We start from the raw sequence: 26,231 nt of genomic DNA, 5'->3' as shown, positions 1-26,231 counted from the left end.
TAACCTCCTAACCCCCTAACCCCCTAAGGCCGCTTGCTGTTGTTGCACCAATATATGATATGAGCCGATGGAGAATAAAGATGAGAAACACGAAAGCAGAAAGCACCATGGCAGGCCCAGTCGAGACATCGAGAATCGAGATGGGTGCGTGAACAATTACTTACGTAAGTATGGTTATTTGGAAGGGGAGGACTAGAGAGGACGGACCGACGGAGGAGCGAGGTGGCCGGCGGTGATGTTGAGGACTGCGAGGATTACGTATTACGTCTCACTGTTCGTCACCACCGGTCCAACACGTTGCGCGGAACGAATCAATCTACAATCGATAATTCAACTTCTTATCTTCCTTCCCGCCTTCTCTTCCCAGTCCTCATCGTTTTGTCCATTCAATCCTCTATTACTCTCTCACTTTTTCTCCACCCTCCACTTCCACAATGACCTCGCCCGATACACAGGAACGAGAATGCGCGTCGACACGAGCTGCGGCACCAGCTCAACTTACTGCAGACTCGCACCTGACTTCATTATCCCCCCCTTCTGCTTCCGACTCACCCTTATCCTCGCTCCCTTCATCATATCAGACACTCCCTGAACATCCGAAATCCCCTCGTGACGATCCCATTGCATACGGCGGCCACCCCAAAAACAAAGACCGACCATATCCTCTCTCTCTCGTCCCCTTCGACCTCAGCGAACCTTATGAAGCCTCCGAATACCTCACTATCCGCTCCTACGATGAGACATGCCAAGGCGACTATCTGGGCCAACCCTGGGCCAATGAGTACAGGGACGGGGTGATCGATGACGAGCAGATGTTCGATGACAGTGTTTTTCGTCGCTATCTTGATCGGTTCATCCAAGAGAACTACAACCACATGACGAGGGCTACCAAATTCTTTCATCAATCAAATTTGAAATCGACCTTCTACGACAGACATGACAAAGAGTGGGCCAAGCTAGATCTGGTGGATGTGTACAGACGCCGGACGGGGAAAGTCCTGGGAGTCGTGAGTCATGGCTTGTGCAAAAGGTGACACAATGCTTATTACGCGTTCAACATAGCCCTCTCAATCGCAAGACACCTCCAAATCAAAAAAGGATGGTGCCACTACTCCTGATGCCTCTCTTATCGGTGTTGTCAAAGATCTCAGCTGCTCATCGGGCTGGAAACGAACGCTTTATGCGGTCATCGAATTGAAGTGGATGAAACTAGCGACTTTTCTTACCGGCGAGGCTAAAAGACAGAACGACGAGAAATCTCTCAGATACCTCTGCCAGGAAGGCGTGTTTCAGACTATGTGGTATGTCATATTAGGCTACGCCATCTCGGGTTGTATTTTCGGTCTCTCTATAGTCAACGAATACTTTTATCGGGTTGTGTATCTCTCTCGAGACTCGACCCCAGACATTCCCGTACTTGCCCTAGAGGCAGATAGCGAGTTTTTGGAGAAATCCAGACGACATTTTGGATATCTGCCAGATGATTACTCTGTCGAGGAACTCGCAGAGCTGCAAGACTTTTGGTCGTCGCCTCCCAATTGTCTGATCAGCGACCGTGCCAACGCCACTTTGAATAAAGAGGCAAGGTATCACCTCGATGCGACCATTCTCTTGTTCCTCGCTCATGCAGCGGCACTTCCAACGCAACGCTTCCTCAACGACCTGCCCCTCCCTTTTGCTCATCATGTTCCTGTTGATGCGACCGCTGATTCAGCCACCGACATGAGATTGAAAGGATTAGAAGTTGGGCGCAGGCGACACAGTCGTCGTTCGACCAAGAGGAACAAGCGCACATTGGCGGATTTGTATGATGAAGAGAAAGATGAAGAGGACAAGCCAGGGGACGACAAGCCACCTGGCAAGGATAATGATGGCTCGCACGGCGGAAACTCTGGCCCTGGAGGCGATAACTCACGTGGCGGAGGGTCGCGTCTTGGTGGAGGGTCTCGTCCTGGCGGTAGGGGTGCAGGCGGAGGCTCCTCTTCTCGTCGTGCTGAGGCGTTTGACAGTCGAACGTCCACTGCACCGCAAGAGTTCAGGAGAGGCCTGGAGAGGCTATCCGCTCCTAAGGAAATGTTCCACATGAAGACGTCCATCATGGCCTCCCTCCTCTCCAATGACCGTATGCACCTTTTAATCTTCCACGTTGAAGCTACGCTTACGAATCGACTGTAGGTGCCAGATGCTCTAGGGCTCCCTCCTCCGTCGACAGTGACTCCTCTGGACAGTTGGACTCGTCGTTTGACACGTCCTTCGGCTCCAATAAGGCAGGTCTTATCCTTGACGATCTCCGCCACGATCCCCCCCCAATAGTCAACAAGCCCGACCCTGTCGATATCGACCTTGAAGATATCGACCCAGAGTCGGGCGAGCTTACGTTGGCGGCCTTTAAGGACCGCCTAACGATGCTCGGGGTGCGGGTGAAGCTGGTCACTCGGGACCAGATGGGCGTCTTGTTGGCCCGGGGATGAAGGGACAGCTTCGGCTGTTGAGTGGGTGGACAAAGAGGAGGGGATAGCGGTTTTTGTTGTACATATTGGTTTCTGTTGTATATATGGTTTCTGTTGTATATATGGTTTCTGTTGTATATATGGTTTCTGTTGTATATATTGGGAGTTGGAATAGGCATCATCTTGTAAAGATATGTTACTTGTATGCCATACAATCACATGTCCAAGACGATCCTAAGAGTAGATACAATTACAGTTATAGATGTTTAATGGCAAGCAGATCAGTCCACGAGAGCAGCCGCTGGCTGTTGCCATATTCCCCACGATGGATACTGAATTCTGGAGAGTGTGTACAGTGACAAAGGGAAGAGCCAGAGAAGGCGTGTTCCGAATTGTGGTCTCGCATGGATACGGCCTCACATCATAGCTGAATAGTAGTCATACATATCGCCTCCATGCGTGCTACATTGTACGTACGTACTGTAGAAAGACGCGGCGACAAGGAGTCGAGATGGTAATACGACGTAACTCGTTATTCGTTTTGCGCCATCACATTATTACTTCGTAGTTATCCTTCCTTCTTTTGTTTATCTTCTTTTTGTAACTTCATGTCTTGCCTGCCTTGTTGTAAATGTTGATTAGGCGCAGGAGAAGGTAGAAAAAAAGATTGGATTCAAGTTACAAGTCAGACTTGTTTCCGAGACAAGTTACAAGCCATTCTTTGTTAATCGATTTATCAAGCCGAAGCAATCAATGATTTGAAAGCTGGAAGTCACAACATATATACAGCCTAGATGATGGGGCAGTAAACATTGATGTCTGCATATTCGTTTTCGCCTTCTGCTTTTGATATATCTCACAAGGACCTTCGTCACTTGTCACTTGCCGCTTCCTACTCTATTGTCCAGCAGTCCTCACCAACTTGGCAGTCTCGCTCGGCCCTTCCTTCCTCACCTTATCAACCCACCCCTGCCCCACCCTGCTCTCCTCCCATGGCATCCTCTCACTCTCAATCTTCCCATCCCTAATACACCTCGCAACCTCATCTGCTTTGTATGACATCCCATTGTTCCCGTCGTGGAGAGGGTGATGATGAGTGGTGGAAGAGGTGATAGTACCGGGAAGCGGGAGGGACGAGGGTGGAGTAGAATGTCTCCGGTTGGTAAAGGGGGTCTACATAGGAAGAAAGGGGGCGAGGGAAAGAAAAGTTAGCGCGAGGGAAAAGGGGGAGAATGAGGGGACGTACAGGTGATAACCAAATCCCCTTCCTCACACTGCAAAGCCGCCGCCGAATCCTTCTGTCCCCCATTATCCGAGTCCGTCATCGGCATTCCTTGGCATAAGCCCCTTCTATTCCACCAACCACCTCCAGTTGATGTCCACTCCAGTGCGCGGGTAAACAGTTTGATGGGTGACGAACGCCTTGGGGTCTTTATCGGGGTTGAGAGGGTGGCGGTGGAGGAGGAGCATGGCCCAGACAGAGGGGTAGGCAGACATATCAAGGAGCGAGCCAGCGCCGAGAGCTGGGTTGACCATTTGGCTGGTGTCGGCCGAAACTGATATGGTATCAAATTAGTAATGATTATGGATTGTTAGACAGCGATAAGAAAGCGTACCGCCTATGTCCCAGCCCATGGAGAAATCGGCAAAAAAACGCTTGGGTTTACCGAGAATACCGGACTTGATGACTTCTTCAACGGCGTAGGCGGTGGGTTGGAATCGAGTCCACACAGTTCTGCGAAGTTGCTCATCAGCATACATGCTTACAAAGGAAAAGATGGAAGAGAGTAAAAGGAGAAGGAGACAAACAAATGACTCACTCCATAAAGATTTTGTTTTCCTTAGCAATCTTGATCAACTCGTCCAACGCTTCGACTTCGAAATAAGCAGGCTTCTCGAGGACGTGTGTACCAGCCAACAGAACGCCTTTTGCGTTACGGTGGTGGAGGACATGTGGGGTGCCTACGTAGACGGCTGTAGCATCCTACTTGTGAGAGCAGTACGTCAATACGCCTTATCATAGCATTTAAGATGATCCCAGATTGCGTACAGGATCGTTGTATATTTCCTCGTAAGTGCCCCTCGGTTTGGCACTACCGGGAACACCATTCCTCACTCCCCAAGCCCATGATTTCCCCTCGCAGCTTTCATTGAGCTTGTCAAGGAGCGATTGAGCGGAATAGACGGAGCAGGAGCCGACAGCGGCGATCTTGGGTGGTTGACATTCTTAATGTTATGGCAGGCCGGGTCGACGACAAGGTCGTGGGCGAAGGTAGTGGAGATGCCACCAGTAGAGATGATACCTAAGTTGAGAGTGAATGGTGCCATTGTACGTGTCTGTGTGTAAATAAGATGGGCGTATGAAAGTAAGATTCTCAACGGGAAGTGGTATGATAAATAATTTGATGGGAAGATATCCATCTCCTGGCCTCGGTGACTTTCGGCTCCAGCCGAGGGCTCCTTCTTATAAAACCTTACGTAACATATCATCGTTATCAGTGTCTCCATCTTTGTAAATGAGAGCGAATCCGATCGTATGATCAAGAAAAGAAGTAATGATGCATGATGTATGATGTAGGGATCTTGATATATATATTAGGCAGTACAAGAGCTCTGAGCGTACATCGTGCCGAAGAACAATAAGGAATATGGGCAATAATGCCGAAGAACAAGAGAATAGAAAGGTACGAAGAACAAAAGAGAAAGACAGGCACGCCGGGCTATCGCCGAATTTAGGGGTGCGTAGGGCGGATACCCTCCACTTCCAACACTTTGTTCCTTCCGCTCCATATACGGGAAACGTCTACGTACATCTCATGTTACTCCATACGTTGGTATGTACACACTCCTACGTTGCATAGCTATCGAATGGTACCGATGCCCAAGCATGATTATTGTCTCAAACATACGCAATAGGACCACTTTATCCAAGCCCCACACTTGCTCGTACGTAAACTGCTGATGCATATCATAGAAGAAGATTCAATATATATCTATCACACGCATACAGATCATATATATGTAAATACAAGAACTTCAGTTAGGAACATTTTGAGAGCCAAAACACTAGCACATATCAAGACCCCACGTTCACTTGTCACACTGGACGTCCTCAAGCTGCGGCTTAAACCGAGACAGAAGGTTTTCTTTTGCCACCCTTCAAACCCGCCATAAATTTGGAGAGCTCGGCAGGACTGACCGAAGTCGACTTTTGCTGACGAGCTTCAATGTGAGCTGTGGCAGCTTCGGCGAGTTCGGCATCATGGAATCGTTTTTGAGTCTCACGTCGCTCTTTGCGCATCTGAATAGATCGCTTAACTCCCCAGTCGTTCTCAAATAAAATGGACGTCTCGTCGATGGACAGTTCTTCTATCGATGGGAAGGTGAGGCCATCAGTATTCGGCCAAAAAAGATAAAAGCTAGCATATTAAGAGTACTTACTGGCTTCTGGGAAGCAGAACACGACGAACACAAAGCCGATCACACTGAGACCGAGATAGAAACCGTAGGTACCAGAGGGTGTCATAGTTTCGAGCTCCGAAAGATAGGAGACGGAGACAACGAGGTTGGCAATCCAATTGGCAGTGGTGGCGACACCACAACCCATGGACCGTACTTCGAGGGCCAAATATTCAGCCTGGTACCAAGCGATATGACTGTAGCTGAGACCGTAACCGAGGACGAACAAGACGATACCACCAATAACAACACTGACGTTTGTCGTGTCATAGGAGTAAGAAGTGTCGAGGAATCCGCCTGTCGGCTTGCACATGTCTTCGCATGACGGTTAGAGATGATGGTAGGTCAATCGAAATAGTACCACTCACAATAGAAAGCAACGATGTTCCACACAAGACCAAGAAGCTGAAGGGATGTGAGTTAGTCATAGAAAACACGCATCAGAGTAGATGAAAAAAATATACCATTATTGGCACACCAAATAACATTAACCCTCGTCTTCCGACTTTGTCAACAAGAGACATTCCAATTAATACAAAAACGGCGTTGGTACTGGCAGGGATAAGACCACCCAAGGCTGGATTAGACAGACCAAGGAGACCGAAGAGAGTGCCTGCATAATAGAGAAGGGTGTTGAAACCAGAGAGTTGACAGGCGGCTTGAATAACACTGACACAAGTGATAGATCGCCGGTAAGATCCAGTCTTCCATACTTTCTTCACTCTTTCCCAGAAAGTGGTATCAGACTGAAGCGCGGTTGTGGCAGTGACGTACTCTTGAGCGACGCGGAACTTGTAGTCGATCATTTCAGGAGTAGCAGTAGGGTAGATATGCTGGAAGACGGTACGAGCACCGTCGGTATCCCCCCTGAGGATAAGGATTCGTGGTGACTCAGGAAGATAGTGGAAGAGAAGCAGTTGAAGAACGGAAGGGACAACGCCCAAAGCAACTGGTGATGCGTTAGCGGACCAGTAAATAGGTGTATGATGCATATTTACAAAGTAATCGCCACCCATTATGCAGGTTCTGTACACCTGCACCGATTGCGTCGGCGACCACCTGACCGAAGGGAATAAAGAAGGCACTATGCTCCAGCGTCAGCTGAAGTCCACCCATATATAATACCTATAAAGCTCACTTGATACCAATACATCGACCACGCACAGCGGTAGGCGCTGTCTCAGCGATGAAAAGAGGAGCAATGACAGATGCGCCACCGACTCCAACACCAAGGACAATTCGACCGACAATGATTTGCGGGACAGAGTAACTGCATGCAATGATCACGGCACCGAGGGTAAAGCTTTATAAAGAAGGTAAGTGGGAGTGTACAACACTGTCGAAAAGATAACTTACAAGACGTCAGAAATCAAGATTGCCATCTTTCGTCCAAGGCGATCACCCCATCCACCAAGGATAGCAGAACCAAAGATAGCCCCGATGGTGGTACCTGCAGTGATAATTTCTTGCTGTGAAGAGTTGAGTGCGCTGCCACCGAGGTCGGTTCCCACCAAAGGCAATGCGACACCAACGACACCAGTGTCATAGCCGAATAGGAAGCCAGCGATTGCCGACTATTAGGAATCAATTAATGCCACTTTATACTAAAAATACGGGATGATGCACATACGGCAGCAACTAAAAAGCAAAGATACCATGTTACTTTATCTTCACCTTCTACACGCACAAGATTTTCATCCTAGGAACAGGTGTTAACACCTGTTTTACACAGTCATGTAAAATATAAATATAAACTCACTATCAAATGACCACCAAAGCCAGAGAGATTAGACGGTTCTTGAGAGCCTTTAACATTTTCAACTTCCTCAGTGTGATCAATAGCCTTGTTTTCCAGAAAGCTATTATCACGATCCTCAATGTGAGTTGCACTCATAAACGTTTATGCTAGTTGAATAGTTAATTGATCGAAAGTTGAATGTTGTTAACTGGGAGGCGAATAGTTGTTCTTTAGCATGCAGAAACGTTCCGTGCTTCTTTCTTCCTGAGTTATATACTATTCTTGACCAGAATCTTACCCTGATGACACCGTCTGGCCGAAGATAACAAGACGATCTTCAGTAATTAATCTTGGACGTTGCTGGTCGATTGCACTGATGACGCAACGGTTGTCCATCAATATGGCCCATATTTTTTGCGAGCCCCGCGAACCCGGCGGACGAACGGTTCAAAAGTTTATGTCTTCAGTCGGCTGCTTTGCGGATTGTTTTGCGGCTCGCTTGGCAGCTTGTTTTTGCTCTGTTCTGAAGATAAAAAAAAGGACCGAGATGGTGCATATCTTTTGGACGCCCACGAACCCGGGGACGAACAATTCAAAGTCTATGTCTTCGGTCCGGCTGTTTTGCGGCTTGTTTTGCGGCTGTTCTGGAAGGTAAAAAGGGACCGAGATATGGTAGTGACGTCGTTCCCCGAAGGGCCCCTTTGACTGTGAGGATCTGGTGACAACCTGGGTGCGCCCAGTTGATGTCAATACTTTGTTTGATATTTGATATTAATGAGCTGTGAGGACACTTGACACATGGGACGAAGGATGTATGATGGGACAACTACGTGGAGATGAACCCCAGGAAGGTGAAGAAAGGCAATTTCTAGAGTCTAGAGAGGAAACAACTTGATTTACTATGGCGTCCGGTCTAAGGCTTGGGCACTCCTGCAATTATGATACTGTGGCGAGGCGGTATGTGAGGTTAATGAGGTTACATCAGTTTTGTGTTCTATTTTATTAGGTTGATGTATAACTACACGAGTACAGTACCAGTACTCTGTGCAAATAATAATACTTCCGTTCTTTGCCTCCGCTCTTACTGGTTAAACGTCCGACTTACGTAAGTTACGTTGCTTCTCACTTTTCCTCCGCCACTCCCTTTATTAGGCGTTAAATGAAGTGGAGGAGAAACAGGACTTACACCGAGCTGGGCAATTCTCCAGGTGTGCTTCCAGTCGATGACTCGCTTGGAGAAACACCAAGACTCGTAAGCAATCTTCACAGGAGAATTATGCTTCGCAATGAACTCAGCGAGTCAGCGCATGTCCTCGGCAGTCTTTTCTTCAGGCGCGGCGTTGGCCTCGGCATAATCGTTAGATCCAACCTAAAGTACACTAACTGGTCAAACACGCAATATCTTGCGGACCGAAAGATATTACGTACTTGGAGCTGGTCGATACCAAGCTCGGAACAGAGAGCAACCAATTTTAAGCCTTTCGCCCGGCCCACTCAGCACATTTAGAGCCCTGGGGACATCCGTCAAACTGGTTGAGGCTGGAGGACGAGACAGGTCATACCATACTTGGCGACGAGCTTCTTGCAGCCTTCAGCCTTGGCGTAGAGTGTTTCCCCAATAGTACTGTCAGAAGGGCCGATCAATGCTCGGCCAATGCGACTCACGTTTAGCAAACTGCTCCTCGGTTTCAAAGATAAAGACGCCAAGCTTCTCAAGTGGACTCGGAGTTGGCCAAGAATCCTCACAGCTCCCCCAAGTGCCGATATCTTTTATATTGTCCGACTTACTGAGCCTCGATAGTTGGTCAGGTATGGTAGGTCTATGTCCTTTCTCTACTTCTCTTGAACGTGGACTCATAGATGCAATGTGACAGATAGCGTCATGCCAACGAGAAGAGTAACAGTCTCACAACATTCTCCCATCTCGCTGAGCAGAGGTGGCAGCAGGACGCAATGCATAGGTTACAAAAGAGAGCGCTAAGGAACAGACTTACCTTTATCATAGCCAGCTCGCACATGCCCTTCTACTCGGTATCATGCCACCCATTATGCTTATACTGCGCTGTGCTTCTATAACATCATATATCTAACGTTTGCGCCGCCATTGAAAGTCGAACAAATGAGTCGGTGAAGTAAGTAGGCGAAAGTAAAGATGGTAGTGAGGATGATGAGAGAATAGGCAAGGGAGTGTGGAAGGTGGAGAACGAACAGCGGTGAACCTATACAGTCGTTAGCATTATTGCAACCAGTGAAGAGATAAACTATCAGATTCACGATAGAAGAGACTGCGTATATGTGAGCGTTTTATCTTGCTAGGAGGATAAGTATGGACTACCTGCAAATTCCCCTCCGTCCACAGTGTATACCCTGCACACCAACACCTACCTCTCGATGCTCGATGATGGGTTCTTGGAGCCAAGAGTATTTTTATCGAATGCAGGCCACAAGACAGACTCCGAGAATAGGAGAGAAAGTCGCTAGATGGGGATGGAAGGGGAAGAGATCAGCTCGGAAACGGGCGAATGGCGAGCGGATAGAGAGTAGGACAACAACAGAATCAATTATGGATGGGAATGGAAGGACAGTGGAGTGGAAGGGAATGGTGTTCGGGAATTGTATCTGCTTTGATTTGTCAGCAGTGTAATATACTATTATTTACCCAGCTTCAATTCGGCCCTATGCCCACCTGCCCTATTCATCCCTACCGCAGCTGCAATCTTGCAGCCCTTCTCGCTAAATTTCATCTTTTCATCTTGCGCTCCTTTCGACTGACGCAATGAGACTAGAATTGTCGATGTACGTCTTTCAATAGGTCATCGGCCCAAAGCCGTCCTATATGTACATTAGCAAAACTCATTAACAGAGCACTCTTGCACTTGCTTGTTTAATGATGGCGACTGGAATAAAGCTCGTTTCTTTCATTCGGTCTCCACCCAAAACTGATTCACCCATCCTCCTTACTAGAATGAAACGCAAATAAATCCTTACCGGATTATTTGTACGAGTAGTAAATACGACGATGGGCGAACATTATGAGGTCAAGGTAATATGAAAAGGAAGGTGGACAATAGCCGATTTGTGATGCAAGATGATGAGGGAAAAGTCGAAAGAATGGCAGATGCGAGAACTTTTGAGCACGTATTGAAGCTGAGCAGCTTATGGTTGGCAGATAACAAGAGGAGAGCTGGAAGCTAGTCATGGTAAAGGGGGCACGGTAATCTATTTGGAGAGGAATTAGTCACAATAGAAAGTACGAAAAGGAGCGAGGGTCGCCGGCAACTTACGGAACACTGTTACTCAGAGGAAAAGTCGTTCTCAAATCCAAAAACACATTTCAAGCACAGTCACTGAAAAACGGATCGCCTGATGGAAAGCATTAGAACCGGGCATAAGAATAGAATCGCAAGAGAGAGCGTAGATGGTGTCGAAACGTTGTACGACTGGAGCAGTACGCTTGGCAAGGAGAATGTACGGCAACTAGGCTGGTATACAGTGTAGGGTCTGCAGAGCCCTTGAGGAAAACGGTTCGCTGATGGCAGCGTCCCAGCCAGGATCCGCGAGGACATGCTGGGAGGTAATCCGTCCAGAATAAAGGTTGTCCATCCTTGCAGTTGATATAGGGATAATCTCCATCTTGAGCATCTCTACAGCCCTGGTGATAAATGAGACCTGATAGTATAAGTTGAAACGGCCTATAGTATTGGTATAATCGATAAATATAGCCTCCTTGTCTTTGTTCAGGTCATCATCGGATGGCAAGGGATAGTAAGAGGAAGGCGATGAAGGCAGTTGGCTTTGCCACTTGGCGAAATCTACAGAATGAAAGTTAACATTTAAGCCACAAGTAGATGTAATATACTCACATTGTTTCTGATCCTCCTTCTCGACGACCTTGAGCAATGGATCCAAACTCCTCTCGTTCTCTCCCACACCATCTTCCCACCCACCATTGTCTTTTGTACCAACTTGGTCCTCGTTTGGACCACTTTGGCCAGAGCCACCTTGAACTCGGCCCTTAGTTTGGCTATTTTGGCCAGAGCCACCCCGTCTCGCCTGCTTTCCACCACCACTCCTTGGACCTTTTCCATTATCACCGTCTCTGCCTTGGTTTGAACCATCACCGAATCTATCCCTACGTTGAAATGTTCTGCCTTGGGCTACTTCCTCTTTCCCCGTTCTCCTCTTCTTGAGTGTGGGACGAGCTTGGCAAGCAAACTCTTCAACATCGCGAAGTAATTGGGTTGTGAAGGCAGAAGGATCAGCCTCTGTGCCATGGTCAAAAGTGCCCTCATAGCGGGGTTGGAGAGCTGATTCGATAGTATGCGAAAGGATACTGTCGCAAACACGAGATAAAGTGCGCTCGAGAAGTTCACATTTCCGGTAGTCGACGGCAAAACTGTCCATGGAAGGTGATGGAATGATGAGATTGTGCGGAAAGAGGTCGAGATTGACTTGGCTAAAAAAGTCGGCAGCAACCATAGGGCCGCTATTGCCAAGAGGACGACTGGTTTCAACTGCGAAGGTCCTACCTTCAGGATGATCAGAAAGTGTCCAGACTCTGGCAAATCTGGTACCACAGACTGCTAAAGCCCGGAGCAAGTGGAACATCTGATACCCCGCATCCAAATACATGAGACATTGCCCTAGGCAAACTTTACTGAGATTGTTAGCTGTGGATGGATTGGAGGAAAGACCATTGCTGCGACGTCGGTAGATCTTGAATTCGGCAGCAAGCCAAATGGATTGCGATTTATTTTTTTTCTTCTGCTTCTTTTTCTGTTGATTTGGATTCCGAACCCTCCGCTCCGGCTTTCGGATGTTTATAAGAGAAAACTATCGCAATATCGGGAATTCGGATACCGGCCGTAAGCGAACTTGGTCGACTATGAAAGGGGACTTTAGATGATAGGATAATCAAGTCAGCGCAAAAACGATGACGCAAAATTCTGGAAGAACATAAGACTACTCGCTTTCCTCGGTTGCTATAAAAGGTATGTCAGAGAAGACCGGTTTCAAAAGATTCTGGACCTACCGTTGTCTGTTCTCGCCTTGGAGGGCATCAACTGATTCATTATCTTACTTGTGTCCGTGTCCGAAAATGGCGTTCACATATCGTGGCTCTTCAAATAGCCCATGTCCTCCGACTTAAGGGTGATCTCGGCATAAGGAAAGCCAGATTCGCTTGCCCAACAATATTCGATGGAGAACAAACGGAGCATCCGTGTTCTATATCCGTCCTCTCTGGTTGCATCATAGCACAGGGCATCGAAAAGGTCCTCGTAAGACTGTTTCTTCCACCCAGCGCTCGTCGGCATATACTCCCGTTCAAGCAGGTCCCCGATACGCTGAGCACGATGTTCGGGAGCAGAGGGTGGTGGACGTTCGGTGGCTTGCGGCTCACGAGGCATATTGGTGGCTGGGCGGTGAGTCAAGGTCAAATAGAGAGGGTATTCCTGACAGAGCACGAGAGCAAGCGGATAAAGGGCGGAGAGGTTTGACGCAAGGAGGCAAAAGAAAGGTTCGTTGAAGAGAGTCGTTGGGTGGCGAATCGCGGAAGTAAAGTAAGTCGGCCGCGTTAATATGCTGTTTATATGCTCCGCCCGGCACTTCTCGTTCCCAATCTCTCACGGCTTTCACCGCTCTCATCCATCCGCTGAACACCACTTTCTTATCGCTCGCTTATCAGGCTAACCTAGCAGATATGTGTCACGCAATACCCTCCAAGATGTCCGTGTGACCCTCCGGACTGCATCCGACTTTAGAACGCCCTGAGGGAAACTGTGGATGAGTTTTGAAGCTCAGCATTGCTTGCGGGATGAGATACCGGTCGATCGGCGATTGCGTTCTTTCCCTGATCTTGTACTGATGGTGAGTTTTACGACTATCATTTACTGTAGCGTCGCTAATCATTGCTTGTAACTTATCAACAGCTCTCCACCCCTTCCTGCCGCACAGTCTGCATATCCAAATCGCTTTGTGTAAGTCCCGTCTTCCTTTTTTTTCCCTTTCTCATAGCTAAACCTGCTACCCGCTACAGACGGCTGCTTCATAATTACCGCTCTGCTCTCGCGCACCCTCCTCTGGCGGCGCAACGAGAAGACGCTCGCAGCGAAGGAGGCGCGTCGCGCTGCTGAAGGGGAGGAGTCTACGAAAATCTGCATGCTTTTGAGGTGGGTGCAGCTGTCTTCCTTCGGTGAACTTTATCCTCCAGTAGCTGATTATGAGAGATGCTTGCAGGATCTGACGGACTTGAAAAACCCGGACTTTGTGTACTCACTCTAACTGAGAAGGACGGTGCTCGGGCAGGGATGCAAAGCCGAAGATGGTTAGAATGATGAAAAGTGGGCTTTATTGCGGTTAAGTCGGTATTTGATATGTATGACATCTCTCCTATATTCTGCCGAGTCAATAAACAGTTCTACTTACCTGGACCGTTTTTACTCTGCTCGGCGCCCCCCTTTCCTCCTTTGTTTACATTGCCGTTTCAAGCTTTCCACCGTCCTTCCGTTCAGTGGCGCCCAAGGCGCCTCACCAATCCACGAGGGCTTCATTTCAGGCTCCCACAGTCAATTCTTCTTGGATATACAATATTCATATCTCATCCAATGATAATTGCCTACTATAAACCCTCGAAAAGCTATTGTATACATTTCCAATTTCAGTATTTCAACAAAACAAATCGACAACGGCCGGAAAGTGACTTTCAAGGGCGGGTCACTTCTCCGCTATCTTCTTCTCATACAATCACTTTACCCTATGCTGCTCAACTCATTAGTTGATTACTCTAAACTGACTCCAAATGCTGGACCGTGTAGATCTTCTTTTCGTCGTCCACCAGCTCCGGTTGGGGAGTGGTGGTGAGCTCCATGCCGATCATACGACTGATAATGTCGTGCTTCTGCCTGAGCTCCTCCTGGGCCGCGTGGTTGTGGAAGAGCTGGTCCACGGCCTCGAGAGTCAAGCCCTTGGTCTCAGGGCACAAGAACCAAGCCCAGATACCTGACATGACTGCAAAAGCGCCGAAGAAAATGAACGTTCCGTAACGGATGCTCTGGAGCATTGGAGGGGTGATGAGGCCGACGATAAAGTTAAAGAACCAGTTGGAGCAGGTGGTGATGGCCACACCCTTCGCACGTCGGCTCGACGAGTGGATCTCAGCAGCTGTACAAAAGGATCAATCGTGTCTTCAGAAACAAAGAAAAGGAATAAGACTTACGCAATGCCCAGGGGACGGGAGACCAACCAATACCGAAGAAGAACATAAAGGTTATCAAAAGGCCAACACCAGCCCAAGCGGCGCTCTGGTGAGCCGCCCAGTTATCGGAGTATTTGGCTGTCGATCACGCAACATATCAGTGAAAAGCGCAGAGGTGAAAACAACACCGAAATAAATAAATAAACCAACCGATCAAACCAGCTACAGTGAAATGACAGATGGCGTTGACGACCGAGCCGATCAAGAGAGGGGGCTTTCTGCCAATCCTGTCAAGCAGGAAGAAGGCCACGATGGTAGCGACGCATTGCGAGACGTTGATCACGCCGCTCATTGTAAGCTGCATTTCGTAGTCCAAACCCAGTTGCTCGAATAACGTGGGCGAGTAGTAGATGAGCTTTTGAACGAGGTCAGCAAATCAGTTCAACAGCTCTATATGCAAGGAGACTCACGGCGTTGATGCCTTGGAGCTGCTGGAATACCATGAGCATGACACCGATCATGGTCCTGGCGATGATGTTGGGCTTGAACATGTCGATCCAAGCGTGCATCTCAAGCTTAAAGTCTTGAACGAAGCCGCTTTCTCCTTGCAGATGGGGGTGAGCGTTGATGACGACTTCCCGTTGCTGAATAGCCTCGGCGCGGATAGTGATCCACTCTGCCTGAAGACGAGGATCCGTGGAAGGAAGTTGACGGAGACGGACGAGCGAATCGAGGGCATCTTGATCGCGCCCAACTGTAGCCAGCCAACGGGGGGAGTAGGGTAACAGCCACAAACCAATCCCAAGAGCGATACCTATTTGATAAGAAGCGTCAGAACCCAGCACGATATCAATATATCTGCTACTCACAAGGAACAACCTGGACGGTGAAAGGCAAACGGAAACTCCAGCTGTCCAAGATGTGGCGGGTGGCGTAAGTCTATAGCGAACAACCAATTAGATAAACATGATGACCTTTAGGATGTTATGGCTCACAATGTAGAACATGATGACAATACCGATCACAATGCTGGAGCCTTCTAGGGCGAGGAAAGCACCTCTCACGTTGGGCGGGGCAATCTCTGAAATGTAGGTTGGTGCGGTGGAGGATAGAACGCCGACTCCAATACCACCGATGAAACGGCCAATGACTAACATTGCAAATGACTTGGATCCCGCTTGCAGAGCGCTAGAAACAGCAGTCGTTAGTTTCAGAAAAGCGCTACAATTGTCTTGCCTTCTCAAGAATAAAAAAGAAAGAAAAAGGAAAAAGAAAAACTTACCTTCCAACAACGAACCAGCAAGCACCAACCATGATTGTACGTTTTCGCGAGATTTTGTCGGAAATGAAACCAGCTTGCATAGCGCCGAGAAAAGCACCAAGCTCAAGCAGGGCAGTCATGACGCTGTTTGAGACCATCATCAGCGATCGACGTCATTAATTCAAACCCAGTGCGCCTACCCTTTGTTAAGACCAGCAGAAGAAGTGACGCTGATATCAGTCTCGGGGAAGACCTTTAGGAATTGCGGGATAGTCAAGACGATGGAGAGAATACCTTGGTCGAAGCCGAATAGCAGACCGCCCATGCATGCTGAGAAGGCAGCCATGAAGACGATGGGACTGGCGAATACATCTTTGAGGCCATTGGATCCAATGGCGTCCGCCAAGGCCTGCGAGTCCTGAACGTATCCGACAGTATCAGGGTGAAGGTCGATGTCGAAGTTTGAGAGTGGCGGGATATGCTCTCGGTCGGGGGCGTGAGTCTTGACCATTGTACAGTAATGGATGTGGGTAGTATTTCCCCGTTGGGATATTCAGCTTCAGAAAAACCTGGAGGGTAGTAGCGCGTATTGAGCTGGATCTGACGAAGAAGTGATTTCGTTTGATTGGATTTGACAAAAGAAAAGAGTCTGTTGGCCCGTCTTGCTAAATAGTATTTCTGATCTGTTATCTCGGAGGGTTACAGGGAAGGTTACAATGGAAGTACGTAACCTAGGGCCCCAGTGTCGCCCCGGGGGAGCCCCACGTACAATCCTGAATCGGCTGCACTAGATCGCGGCTCCGTCTCACTCGTTCTGGGCAATGCCGTAATGGCAGTAAACTCACCGAGCGGCTCGGCGAGTATACAAAGCGCTCGTGATCAGCGACGTTCTTATTGGATGGCACACGTGATCCCCTAACATTTTCATTACATGGAGAATGGACGGGACTAGTTCTGAAACGTAACATCAACACTTCTCTCATGTTCATTTTCTCATACATTCTGGTGAATAAACACTCCGATCAAACCATCGCAAGCCGCCGAGACCTGTGAAAAGCTCGCAAAATAACCAGAATACGGACCGATGCCCATCCTCACCTGCGACCAGTGTCGGGCCAGGAAAGTGAGCTACGTTTCTTCTTTATTGCTTTCTAGAGCTCTGTGGATTACTCTGCTATTCGGTGAATGGTGTTTAACGAAACTTGATACAGGTCAGATGCATGCCTCCCAATGAAGCAGGGGGACCATCCAGTGATAGAACCCGGCTCCGGCAAGGGTCAAAATGTCTTAACTGTGACCGTCGAAAAGAAGACTGCACTTATGACTACACGCCCAAAAAGACAGGGCGACCCCGAGCGTACGTGTTGCATGCCAAAGAGTGTGCAAAAAGTATCGTGGGAAGGTGATCTGGACTTACATCAGCAATCAGCAGGGGCACATCTTCACGTAGGGCGCCCTCAACTTCGTCCAATGTTTCCCGCTCGCGCCGAAGCATCTCGCCGTCTGCGTCGGGTTTGCGCCAGAACTCGGTTCAAGCCCGGTCATTCAACCCACGACAAATACCTTCCCCTCGTGCCCGCATCTCCCCGTCGCTTGCGTCGCACCCGGACCACTTCCGAAAATCACCTCCAACGGCATCGCAGACCGCAGCCCTCCGAGTTCGCCATTCTACGCCCAATATCCATCATTCTGGCCCCCCCGAAGATTTTAATTTCCTCGTCGACGATCGTAGTTTCATAAACCCCCCAGTAGTGGAATCTCTGTACGACTCTTTTCGGCACCTCTTAGGTACACCTTTGCCCTTATCATTCGACTTTACAGTACCAAGTGAGGCCGAAGCTCAATCGTCTGGCCAAGCAACTGCCCAGGCAGGATCTAAACACCCCCATGCCTTCCCTGAAACGCGCGATGTGACAGAGAATGACCCCTTAAAAGACCCGGATCCTCCAATAAGCCAGCCTCCCGGTCTGCCTTTCGGCTCACAAGGGCTGTCAGTAAGTCCAACCAGCCAGACGGTAGGTCAGTCCTTGGAAGGGGATGGAGTGTCAATCTTGGGACCGTCGCCGTCGCAAGTCCCGTGGAGCGGAATAGGGCAATCCCCTTTCACCAATGACAGTCATCTACCCAATGGCTTGCAGAGTCTCGACTTTGCTGGCTCTTGCTCCTCCGGCATACCCTCTGTCGACCTGCAGGGAATGTTATCTGGTGATGGTAGGACAGAGTGGCTTGGTAATTCTCGTGTTATTCCCACCATCGAGTCTGTTGCATCTTGGGACGAGGTTGGGTTCTTTCTGTCACTCTACCTCAAATACCAGCATCCGCTCCTACCTCTTGTACACAGGCCTACGTTTGCCCAGGACGTGTTGCACCGCAGAGATAGAATCGATGAAGCATTTCGTGGTCTCCTCCTCAGTATCGGTAGGTTGCCCATCTAACTGACAATTAGGAGCTGACGTTTGCGGACTTGCTGCCTCAGTCGCTTACACGTAAGTCTATCGTTTTGTCTTTGATCTTGGCTAACCAAAACATACACACTAGTATCTGCCATACCAATGCCAGCATGCTTGAACAAAGGATGGATAGGGCTAGACAGGAGACGCTGTTTCGACGATGCCAACGCGGCAGTCGCATGATCCAGATCCGACACCAAATGAAACCCAGTCTTGTCATTCTTGCTTCGACAATATTGTCAGTATCTCAAATGAGTGCTACAATGCAAAGCTAAAATTGCATCTAGAGACTGGATCACAAGCCAGTCGGCGAGCGCTGAAAACCTTCCCGAAAACCTCATCAGTGATGTCAGGCGATTAGTCTACTCGTTAAAGCTTAACCAGGCTTCTCCACGCGGAATGAAAGACCTACTCGAGGTAGAAATGTGCCGAAAGTTGTATTGGGTGGCATATGATATTGATAAGTTCGTCGTGCTCCGCTCAGGTTTGATGGATGCCTACTGATGGTCTACTAAGAACAAACGCGATGTATCTCAACCCTGTGGCGATTCAAGACTCTGATGGCGTACCCCCTTTGCCCCTTGAAGTCGATGACGATTTTATCACACGCGATGATATGCTGCTTGTCCAACCAGGACAGCAACACTCTTACATGGTCGGTTTCAATTGCGTCAATCGACTGTTCCAGATCTTATCTCAGTGTATGCTGCGACAACGACTGTTGAATTCAACTCCTTCTTTCGGGTTTAACGTTTGGGCGCACGGCGAGTGGGTTCAAGGGGCCATGAATGAGCTCCGTCAGATCCTCGCGGACCTTCCCCCTCAGCTTCGTCCCGAACCGGGATCTGGAGGGGATTCTTCGACTTCATTCAATGAAACGCAAGCGGCCAACATTTGCATCACGGCTCTATGTGTCGAAATGGCATTGGTGTGTAATGAGAGAGGCTTCTTCACAAAGTTCACGAACTAACGGACAGCTCGTCCAGCTCGATCTCAAAGTGCGCTTCTCCCCAGACGTGGACATACGTCAAGATCGACAGTCAATAGCACAGCGGGTCTTCCAGCAGCTGCAAAGGTGAGTGACTGAAAATAGTGACCATGAGCCAACAAGCAACAGTATACCCATCGAATGTCTCGCGCGTAATGGCGAGAGCATGGTGAGTACTCGAGCAGGCTTCATATCGCTCTGCGCTCACAGTGATCTTTTGATTAGCGTGGCAAGGTGGCACATGTCGTGCTTAGCTTGCTGGACGCGTCACAGGACACATCTGTAACGCAAGAGGATTCAAAGATGGGCGAAAGCTTGTGGAATTGGTGGAATATGGTGAGGAACTTTCACGTCCTTGATGTCGAACGCACCATCTCATCATTTGCAGTATTCTCGCGTATTGTGTCTGCAGGTCATCCCTGATCGTCCCGCATCGGCGGTGCCAACACGGCCAGGCACTCCGGAAACGAGACGATCCTTTTTATAGAGAACTGTATTAATAATGTTGCATGCAAACTACAGAAAGGTCACATTCTGCCGGTACCGTTTGTTTTGCAAATCGTCCAAATCATCCGCCAGCGAGGCAGTTGCCCTGCGTGGTACTACCATTTACAGCTTCCGCTTCGGCTGCCGGCAGACGGCCGCCGTCACAGAGCTGACCACTCTGACTGTTACCAAATGCAATCTAACCTTTTCACCGACGTATTCATATTCGAAAATGGCTTGGAGCGGTCGATAAAGGGTAGTCGATTGCTGCGTGAGAAGCCACGTAAAACCATCCTGCACTCGGAGCTATATCATTCAACCAAAGACAATCCACAGCGCGTACTTCAGCATAATGACCCTGGCAACACGGCATCATCGCAGTCCGCCTTGACGAGTAGTCTAAGTTACGCCACAGAATAGGGCTAGCCCACCAACGCATGGACTTTCAGGAACATAACATTTGCTGGTCATTCTATGCATTTTGGTACGTGCTGCTTTATGAAGGTCATAATGGTTACACACATATACTCCATCAAACTCATGCCTAGTTAATAATTGCCTCGCCTTCATTGTCAAAATAAACTGGCTTGCCGGCTCGGAAAGAATGAGTGAGGGCCATGGCTATCTTAGCAGCTTCCAGGGCGGATTGAGGTGTGGTGGGGACGGCTGAAAGGGCATGATCAGCACGAGGCAACACATGTTGAAGCAAAACAGCTTACGTTTGTCGTCCAAAACTACGTCACAGAAAGTTTGCACCTCGCTGATGAATGCATCCCTGAATCGCTCGTAGTAAGTAGGCCTGTAGACGAGTCAATGAGTAAGACGTTCTTTATCAAAAAGGTGGTTTGAAACACTTACGTAGACTCCATACGAACTCCGTGGATGTCTCTAATTTCTACACGGTTCATGTTTGGATTCTGAAAAAAAAAAAAAGGGATCAATTTTGGCTCACATACGAATTGTCAGAGCGGGCAATGACTTACGCCGTTGATGATCAGTTTGCTGTCGGTTCCAAAGACCTCGCAGAAGCAGTCATGACCGTGGATGGCTGTCCTCGAGAGGTGGAAGGTACACTTGGTTCCATTCTCGTACTCGACCACGCAGATAGCATTGTCACAGTCTCCGTACGACGCGAGCTCTGGGTGTTGAGCGTTAAGGCCGGTCGCCCAAACAGAGGTCACTTGCTTCTTAGGATACTTGAGGTTGGCTGGGTTTTCAACGTCCAATAGCCATCGTGAGATATCAATGTCGTGGATACCGCAATCAATGAAGATGCCTCCAGATGCCTTAGAGTAGGCAATGAAGAAGCCGGTGGAGTCGTATTGATCGTTGGTGCACGATTTGATCAAGTACGGTTTGCCCACGGTACCTTCATCAATCCTCCTCTTTGCCTCCCTGTAGGAAGCATCGACTGTAGGCCTTCTATCAGCATCGACGCCGCGTGTATGTAAATAGTCAATGAAGACCTACATCGCCGAGAGAATCCAACCATTATCTTCAGTTCGGGGTGCTTACCGGCTGCTTCCACGACAGGCCGCGAAAGGTCAACATCAACGGAGATGGGCTTCTCAAGAAGGACGTGCTGTCGGAAGGGTCAGTTGTATTACTCCCAAGGCTCGCCTGCTGTCTACATACCTTTCCCGCGGCGGCAGCCTCCAAAGCGAGCCTTGCATGTTCCGAAGTCTCAGTAGAAATCAAGACAGCATCGACGTTGGGCGATTGAATGACGTCCGCGGAATCGGAGTAGTACCTTTTCACATGCTGTCAGCGATGTTTCTCATTCTCTGTAACCGGACGGAGAAAGCACTCACTGCACTGTGGACGGCAGGTTCGCTTTGGCCCACGCCAGTGCCTCCTGACTGGGGTCCGCTACTGCCACCAGCTCTGCCCGTGGTGCCGAGTAAGCAACCTACCAAACAATGTGTGAGCAACTGTGTTCGTACCAATTTCACAGCGACAAAACTCACGTTTGACGCGTGTCGTCGACCCATCCGGCCAACACCGAGGACACCGATGCGAAGCTTGCCATTAGAATTGCCTTGAGAGATAGCCATTGTGTTGTGCTTGTTTTGGATGTAATAGTTATGCGAAGTGGGTGGTATTGTGCAGAGCCGACGACGATTTATCGTGGTCAGTTATATATATACCTAAGTCCATGCTCTTGCAAATTTCTGCTAAATGTACGTCCTGCTAAACTCAAATGTATCCCATACAATGTAACCATCTGTTTGATCTGGAATTGCAAGAAGCTGGAAAATAGACCGAAGAGAGACTTGGGTGCGGGCCAGAGAGTAGAGTGAAGTAAAGTGGAGAGGTCTTAGAGGTCTCAGGGAGCGTCGGAAAGACCGATAGTAGTTTGATCCGAAGACCGCTCCCGAAATGTAATCAGAATGACTTTGTTTTCAGGAATCGACCGAACTCACCGAACTTCATAGGCCCAAATCGTACGGAAGCATTCCGAGCTTCCTAGCGGTTAAGCAATTCACTTATAATTCCGTTCCACTGCTATCCGCAGTAGATAACATCATGACTTTCCCGGTTTGTCTGCCGGTGATCAATTTACCGACTTGTTATAGTAATTAATGTTAGTAACAGGCTCGGCGCCTACCGCCAGTCTGTCAGATCGAGAGATTCCAAGAACACGCAAGAAGAAGAAGCAAGGGCGGGGACCAGATGCAAAGATATCACCGATTTAGTCCTCTTCGTTGGATCCCTACAATCTCGTTGGTCCCTCATCCAATTCCATTCACCTGCAGATCAATTTCTTCAGCGCCGAAGACTGGAACAGGAGTCCGATCAGTCATACGGTCATGACAGACCATTTCGTTACCTACGGCAACTCCAGCGGCGACGCGTGACGAAGTGTCAGAATATATATATATGTGTGTAAGGAACTGAGAGGAGGAAGAGTTAGCAGAAGGAGAGAAGAAGACGAGAGGTGAAGAAAACGGGAAAATTGGGGTGATAGGGGTTAGCCGAGGAGAAGAGGAAGAACAGAGGAAGTGAGAAGGGGAGAAGGAACCGGATCAGAAGAGGCTCTCGGAAAATCAGAGTCGGAGGAAGAGAGATGAAAAGGGTGTCCGAGGGATGGGAAAGATGGGTCAGTTTGCAGACGTAGAAAAGATATAAAAGGCGTAGCCTTTCGAGTAGAAAAATGCATCGCTCCAAGCATCTTAGTCTTCTCTCCGAGCAACGTAGTTTTCTCTAACTCCCTAGCTCAGCCACCACCACCACATTGTCTAGACATTGTGTTTCTAACACGACTGAAGACAAACGACTGAGATACAGGAAACTAAAGTAGCATCAGGTGCTTTCCGACCCCTATGAGGACAGTGGCACCGCTACTTACAATACTGTAAGACATGATAGTCCTCACGTGGAGATTAGTTGCAGCTTTCCCGCTTCACCAACCAAGCAGTCTGAATCAAATATCATGTATTTCCATTGGAATCAAAGAAAAGAAGAGCTGTCCATATCAGGTCCAGCACTATGAAAAATCGTTTTGCCGATCAGACCAAGCTTGAATGCAGTTGTAAAGTTTGCAGTGAAGTCAGACCTCAGTTAGGTAAAGCAAAATCATTCATCAATCTCGTCGATTTTAAGCTTGCTCAGAGATAATCATTACTTAATGGGGTAGGATGCAATGAAGACGTCCTTCTCAACTGAATATATTGAACAAATGCCCATCATATGCTGCATACAATATTTTCTCACAAGGCCAAAACCGATGACACCAAAATCAAGCTCATACGTAATCTCAAGCACGACCTCCTCGTCGGTTCTACTTCAAAATAGGCTCTCCATTGTCATCGAAGTATACAGGATTGCCAGTGCGGAATGAATGAGTGAGCGCTGTGGCGATTTGCGCGGCCTCGAGGGCGTCGTGGGGGGGAGTGGGAACAGCTGCATGGGACCGTCAGTATTGAGGACACAAATAAAGCGAGTGACCTACGTGTGTCGTCCAAGATACAACTTGAGAAAGTTTGGACTTCTGTCTTAAAAGCCTCGAAAAATCGCTCATAATATGAGGGGCTATTTTGACAAGTTTTAGCATTGGAGCAATCTGAGGCCTGCGAGAATCAAGTAGACTCACTGAGACTCCGTTCGGACACCGTGTTCGTCGCGGATCTCGACGCGGGAGATGTTGGGAACCTGGACAAGCTCGTGTTAATAACCCTCTCGGTCCAGACGCAGGCTGAAACGACTTACAGCGTTGATCACGAACTTTCCCTTAGTCCCAAACACCTCACACACGACGTCGTGCCCGTGGATTGAAGTCCTGGAGAGATGAATGTTCAACTTTGAGCCATTTTCGAACTCAATTATGCCGAGAGCGTTGTCGCAATCCTCCATCTCTGCCAATTCGGGGTAAACAGTGTTCAGCCCCGTTGCGAAGACTTTGGAAACCTGCTTGGCAGGATTCTTGAGCCCATCTGTGTTGCCAACGTTCAAAAGGTATCGACCAATGTCGATGTCATGGATGCCGCAGTCCATGAAAATGCCGCCAGACTTCTTGGCGTAGTTCAAGAAGTAGCCAGTAGGGTCGTAAAGGTCGTTTGTGCAAGACTTGATAAGGTACGCTGAGCCGAGTTGTCCATCCTCAATCCGCTTAGCCGCTTCTTGGTAGGATGCGTCGACTAAGAATCGCGTACAATGTCAGTGGAATGCACAAATTGCATCTCGCCGAGTGGCACTCACATCTCCTCGAGAAAGCCACCATGACCTTGAGATCAGGACGCTTCTTTGCAGCTGCCACGACCGGCTTCGTAAGCTCGATATCCACCGAGATCGGCTTCTCAATAAGTGCGTGCTAAGAGTACGGTCACGTTAGTGGAAGTCAAGGCACGCTGACGCATAAGCGATTTGCTTACCTTGCCAGCCTCAATGACCTTGATGGCGTACTCGGCGTGGAAGGCGGTCTCAGTGGCAATCAGGATTCCCTCAATGTCGGGATCGTTGATCAACTCCTCAGAGGAACTGTACGTCCTGCGAGAATATGTCAGCCTCTCTCAACTGAAGAAAGACGCGAGAGTCTACTGACTTAACTGTGGAAGGCAAGTTGGCCTTGGCCCATTCCAGAGCCTCGGGGTATGGGTCGGAGACCGCCACAAGCTCGGCTCTAGGGGCGAACTCGGCGATCTGTAAGGCATTCACTTGGTCAGCAATTGCACAGGGCCTACAAGATGAAATTTATCGCACATTTCTGGCATGTCGTTTGCCCATTCGGCCCACGCCCATCACACCAATTCGGGCCTTCCTGTTAGACGATGGGATTTCAATTGTCATCGTGAGAGATTGTTGTTGAGTCTGATGGAACTTTTTTGAGATGATCGAAATGCTTGAAGTAACTAGTGCGATGATATGCTGTGCTGAGGATGTGGGAGAGCTAGAACGTCAGTCTGTATATGTAGTCGTTTCAACGATTCTTCCTTCCTACATAGGGGAATACCGAAGTCGCCGAGCTCTGCCCCGAACGAAAGAGAGCGAACGGTATGCGAATCGCACCAAAAAGTCACCGAACACTGCTCGCGTAAAACAGAAATCAAGCGGAGCCGATGTCCCGGTTACATATTGCGACCGAGCCCCGCAGTTGTTTGATAGGCCTGGGACGGACATCATCAGGACAATCCGGCGTTTTGACATGCAGGTCACCGGGTTAAAATCGAATGACGGAGCGAGTGCATTTTACTAGAGTGTATACGCTAGTTTTAAATATAAAATTAGTACGTTTCAACTATCAATTTTCTTAATTTTCCTTTTACCTTATTTCCTGTCGCGGCTTATCTTATTTTGATTCCGTTTCCTTATTTTGTATGGGGAAAATTAGCGGAGGCGGATTAGATTAGCAGCCTGCGAGGAGGTCGTTCTTACCTTATTCACGTCTGCTAAATCTAATTTCCACGCGATTTCCACGCGTTTCTCACATAGATGTCTGGAGAAAATCGAGACTTTCGGGTTTCGTCCGTCCTCGGCCCCGATGTGCCAGCAATGCACTCAAGCATATCTCAGAAACATGCATTTTGTCACCAGCTTATGACACTATAAGCCCTACCAATAATAAGCCCTGTAAAATCTCCGATCAAATACCAGGCCTGAGGGCGCCGCGACTCGAACGTGAATAGGAGTGAGGAGCACCTATCTAAGTCTTAGTTAGCTAATATATCGATCGGCCTCTTTTGAATTTAAAAGTCAAAAAACCAGAAA

The 26,231-nt window shown here is 48.6% G+C and overlaps 8 protein-coding genes across 8 annotated transcripts; 2 read left to right on the top strand and 6 right to left on the bottom strand.

Annotated features, from left to right (window-relative positions):
• Positions 1-434: 434 nt before the first annotated feature.
• CNBI3740 (hypothetical protein) lies at positions 435-2,471 on the top strand (the record flags this gene model as incomplete). Its single annotated transcript, XM_768228.1, has 3 exons — positions 435-1,007; positions 1,063-2,122; positions 2,176-2,471. 3 exons carry the CDS (start codon positions 435-437, stop codon positions 2,469-2,471), a joined length of 1,929 nt encoding a protein of 642 aa, XP_773321.1.
• An 876-nt stretch (positions 2,472-3,347) lies between these two features.
• CNBI3730 (hypothetical protein) lies at positions 3,348-4,940 on the bottom strand (the record flags this gene model as incomplete). The annotated part of the gene is made up of 7 exons (XM_768227.1): positions 3,348-3,623; positions 3,697-3,724; positions 3,814-4,006; positions 4,067-4,212; positions 4,271-4,434; positions 4,501-4,676; positions 4,784-4,940. The coding sequence occupies 7 exons, from the start codon at positions 4,938-4,940 to the stop codon at positions 3,348-3,350; spliced, it is 1,140 nt and encodes a 379-aa protein (XP_773320.1).
• A 634-nt stretch (positions 4,941-5,574) lies between these two features.
• On the bottom strand, positions 5,575-7,803 carry CNBI3720 (hypothetical protein; the record flags this gene model as incomplete). Its single annotated transcript, XM_768226.1, has 9 exons — positions 5,575-5,819; positions 5,892-6,224; positions 6,278-6,314; positions 6,374-6,858; positions 6,908-6,993; positions 7,048-7,212; positions 7,266-7,483; positions 7,540-7,608; positions 7,669-7,803. The coding sequence occupies 9 exons, from the start codon at positions 7,801-7,803 to the stop codon at positions 5,575-5,577; spliced, it is 1,773 nt and encodes a 590-aa protein (XP_773319.1).
• Positions 7,804-11,124: 3,321 nt separating this feature from the next.
• CNBI3710 (hypothetical protein) lies at positions 11,125-12,255 on the bottom strand (the record flags this gene model as incomplete). The annotated part of the gene is made up of 2 exons (XM_768225.1): positions 11,125-11,459; positions 11,511-12,255. 2 exons carry the CDS (start codon positions 12,253-12,255, stop codon positions 11,125-11,127), a joined length of 1,080 nt encoding a protein of 359 aa, XP_773318.1.
• Positions 12,256-14,431: 2,176 nt separating this feature from the next.
• Positions 14,432-16,614, bottom strand: CNBI3700 (hypothetical protein; the record flags this gene model as incomplete). Its single annotated transcript, XM_768224.1, has 8 exons — positions 14,432-14,808; positions 14,864-14,980; positions 15,053-15,257; positions 15,313-15,656; positions 15,712-15,781; positions 15,838-16,030; positions 16,125-16,247; positions 16,304-16,614. 8 exons carry the CDS (start codon positions 16,612-16,614, stop codon positions 14,432-14,434), a joined length of 1,740 nt encoding a protein of 579 aa, XP_773317.1.
• Positions 16,615-17,187: 573 nt separating this feature from the next.
• Positions 17,188-20,028, top strand: CNBI3690 (hypothetical protein; the record flags this gene model as incomplete). The annotated part of the gene is made up of 11 exons (XM_768223.1): positions 17,188-17,226; positions 17,315-17,460; positions 17,533-18,521; positions 18,580-18,589; positions 18,642-18,791; positions 18,841-19,017; positions 19,070-19,481; positions 19,540-19,628; positions 19,671-19,710; positions 19,767-19,877; positions 19,930-20,028. The coding sequence occupies 11 exons, from the start codon at positions 17,188-17,190 to the stop codon at positions 20,026-20,028; spliced, it is 2,262 nt and encodes a 753-aa protein (XP_773316.1).
• A 543-nt stretch (positions 20,029-20,571) lies between these two features.
• CNBI3680 (hypothetical protein) lies at positions 20,572-22,081 on the bottom strand (the record flags this gene model as incomplete). The annotated part of the gene is made up of 8 exons (XM_768222.1): positions 20,572-20,693; positions 20,747-20,826; positions 20,886-20,944; positions 21,011-21,438; positions 21,498-21,609; positions 21,663-21,777; positions 21,839-21,936; positions 21,995-22,081. The coding sequence occupies 8 exons, from the start codon at positions 22,079-22,081 to the stop codon at positions 20,572-20,574; spliced, it is 1,101 nt and encodes a 366-aa protein (XP_773315.1).
• A 1,727-nt stretch (positions 22,082-23,808) lies between these two features.
• CNBI3670 (hypothetical protein) lies at positions 23,809-25,313 on the bottom strand (the record flags this gene model as incomplete). The annotated part of the gene is made up of 8 exons (XM_768221.1): positions 23,809-23,930; positions 23,980-24,059; positions 24,121-24,179; positions 24,237-24,664; positions 24,726-24,837; positions 24,899-25,013; positions 25,069-25,166; positions 25,227-25,313. 8 exons carry the CDS (start codon positions 25,311-25,313, stop codon positions 23,809-23,811), a joined length of 1,101 nt encoding a protein of 366 aa, XP_773314.1.
• Positions 25,314-26,231: the final 918 nt, after the last annotated feature.

Source organism: Cryptococcus neoformans, chromosome 9 (genome assembly GCF_000149385.1).
Source record: "Cryptococcus neoformans var. neoformans B-3501A chromosome 9, whole genome shotgun sequence".
Taxonomy (NCBI): Eukaryota; Fungi; Basidiomycota; class Tremellomycetes; order Tremellales; family Cryptococcaceae; genus Cryptococcus; species Cryptococcus deneoformans.
The sequence above is the reverse complement of the archived record's forward strand: the minus strand, read 5'-3'. Positions and strand labels throughout refer to the sequence as shown.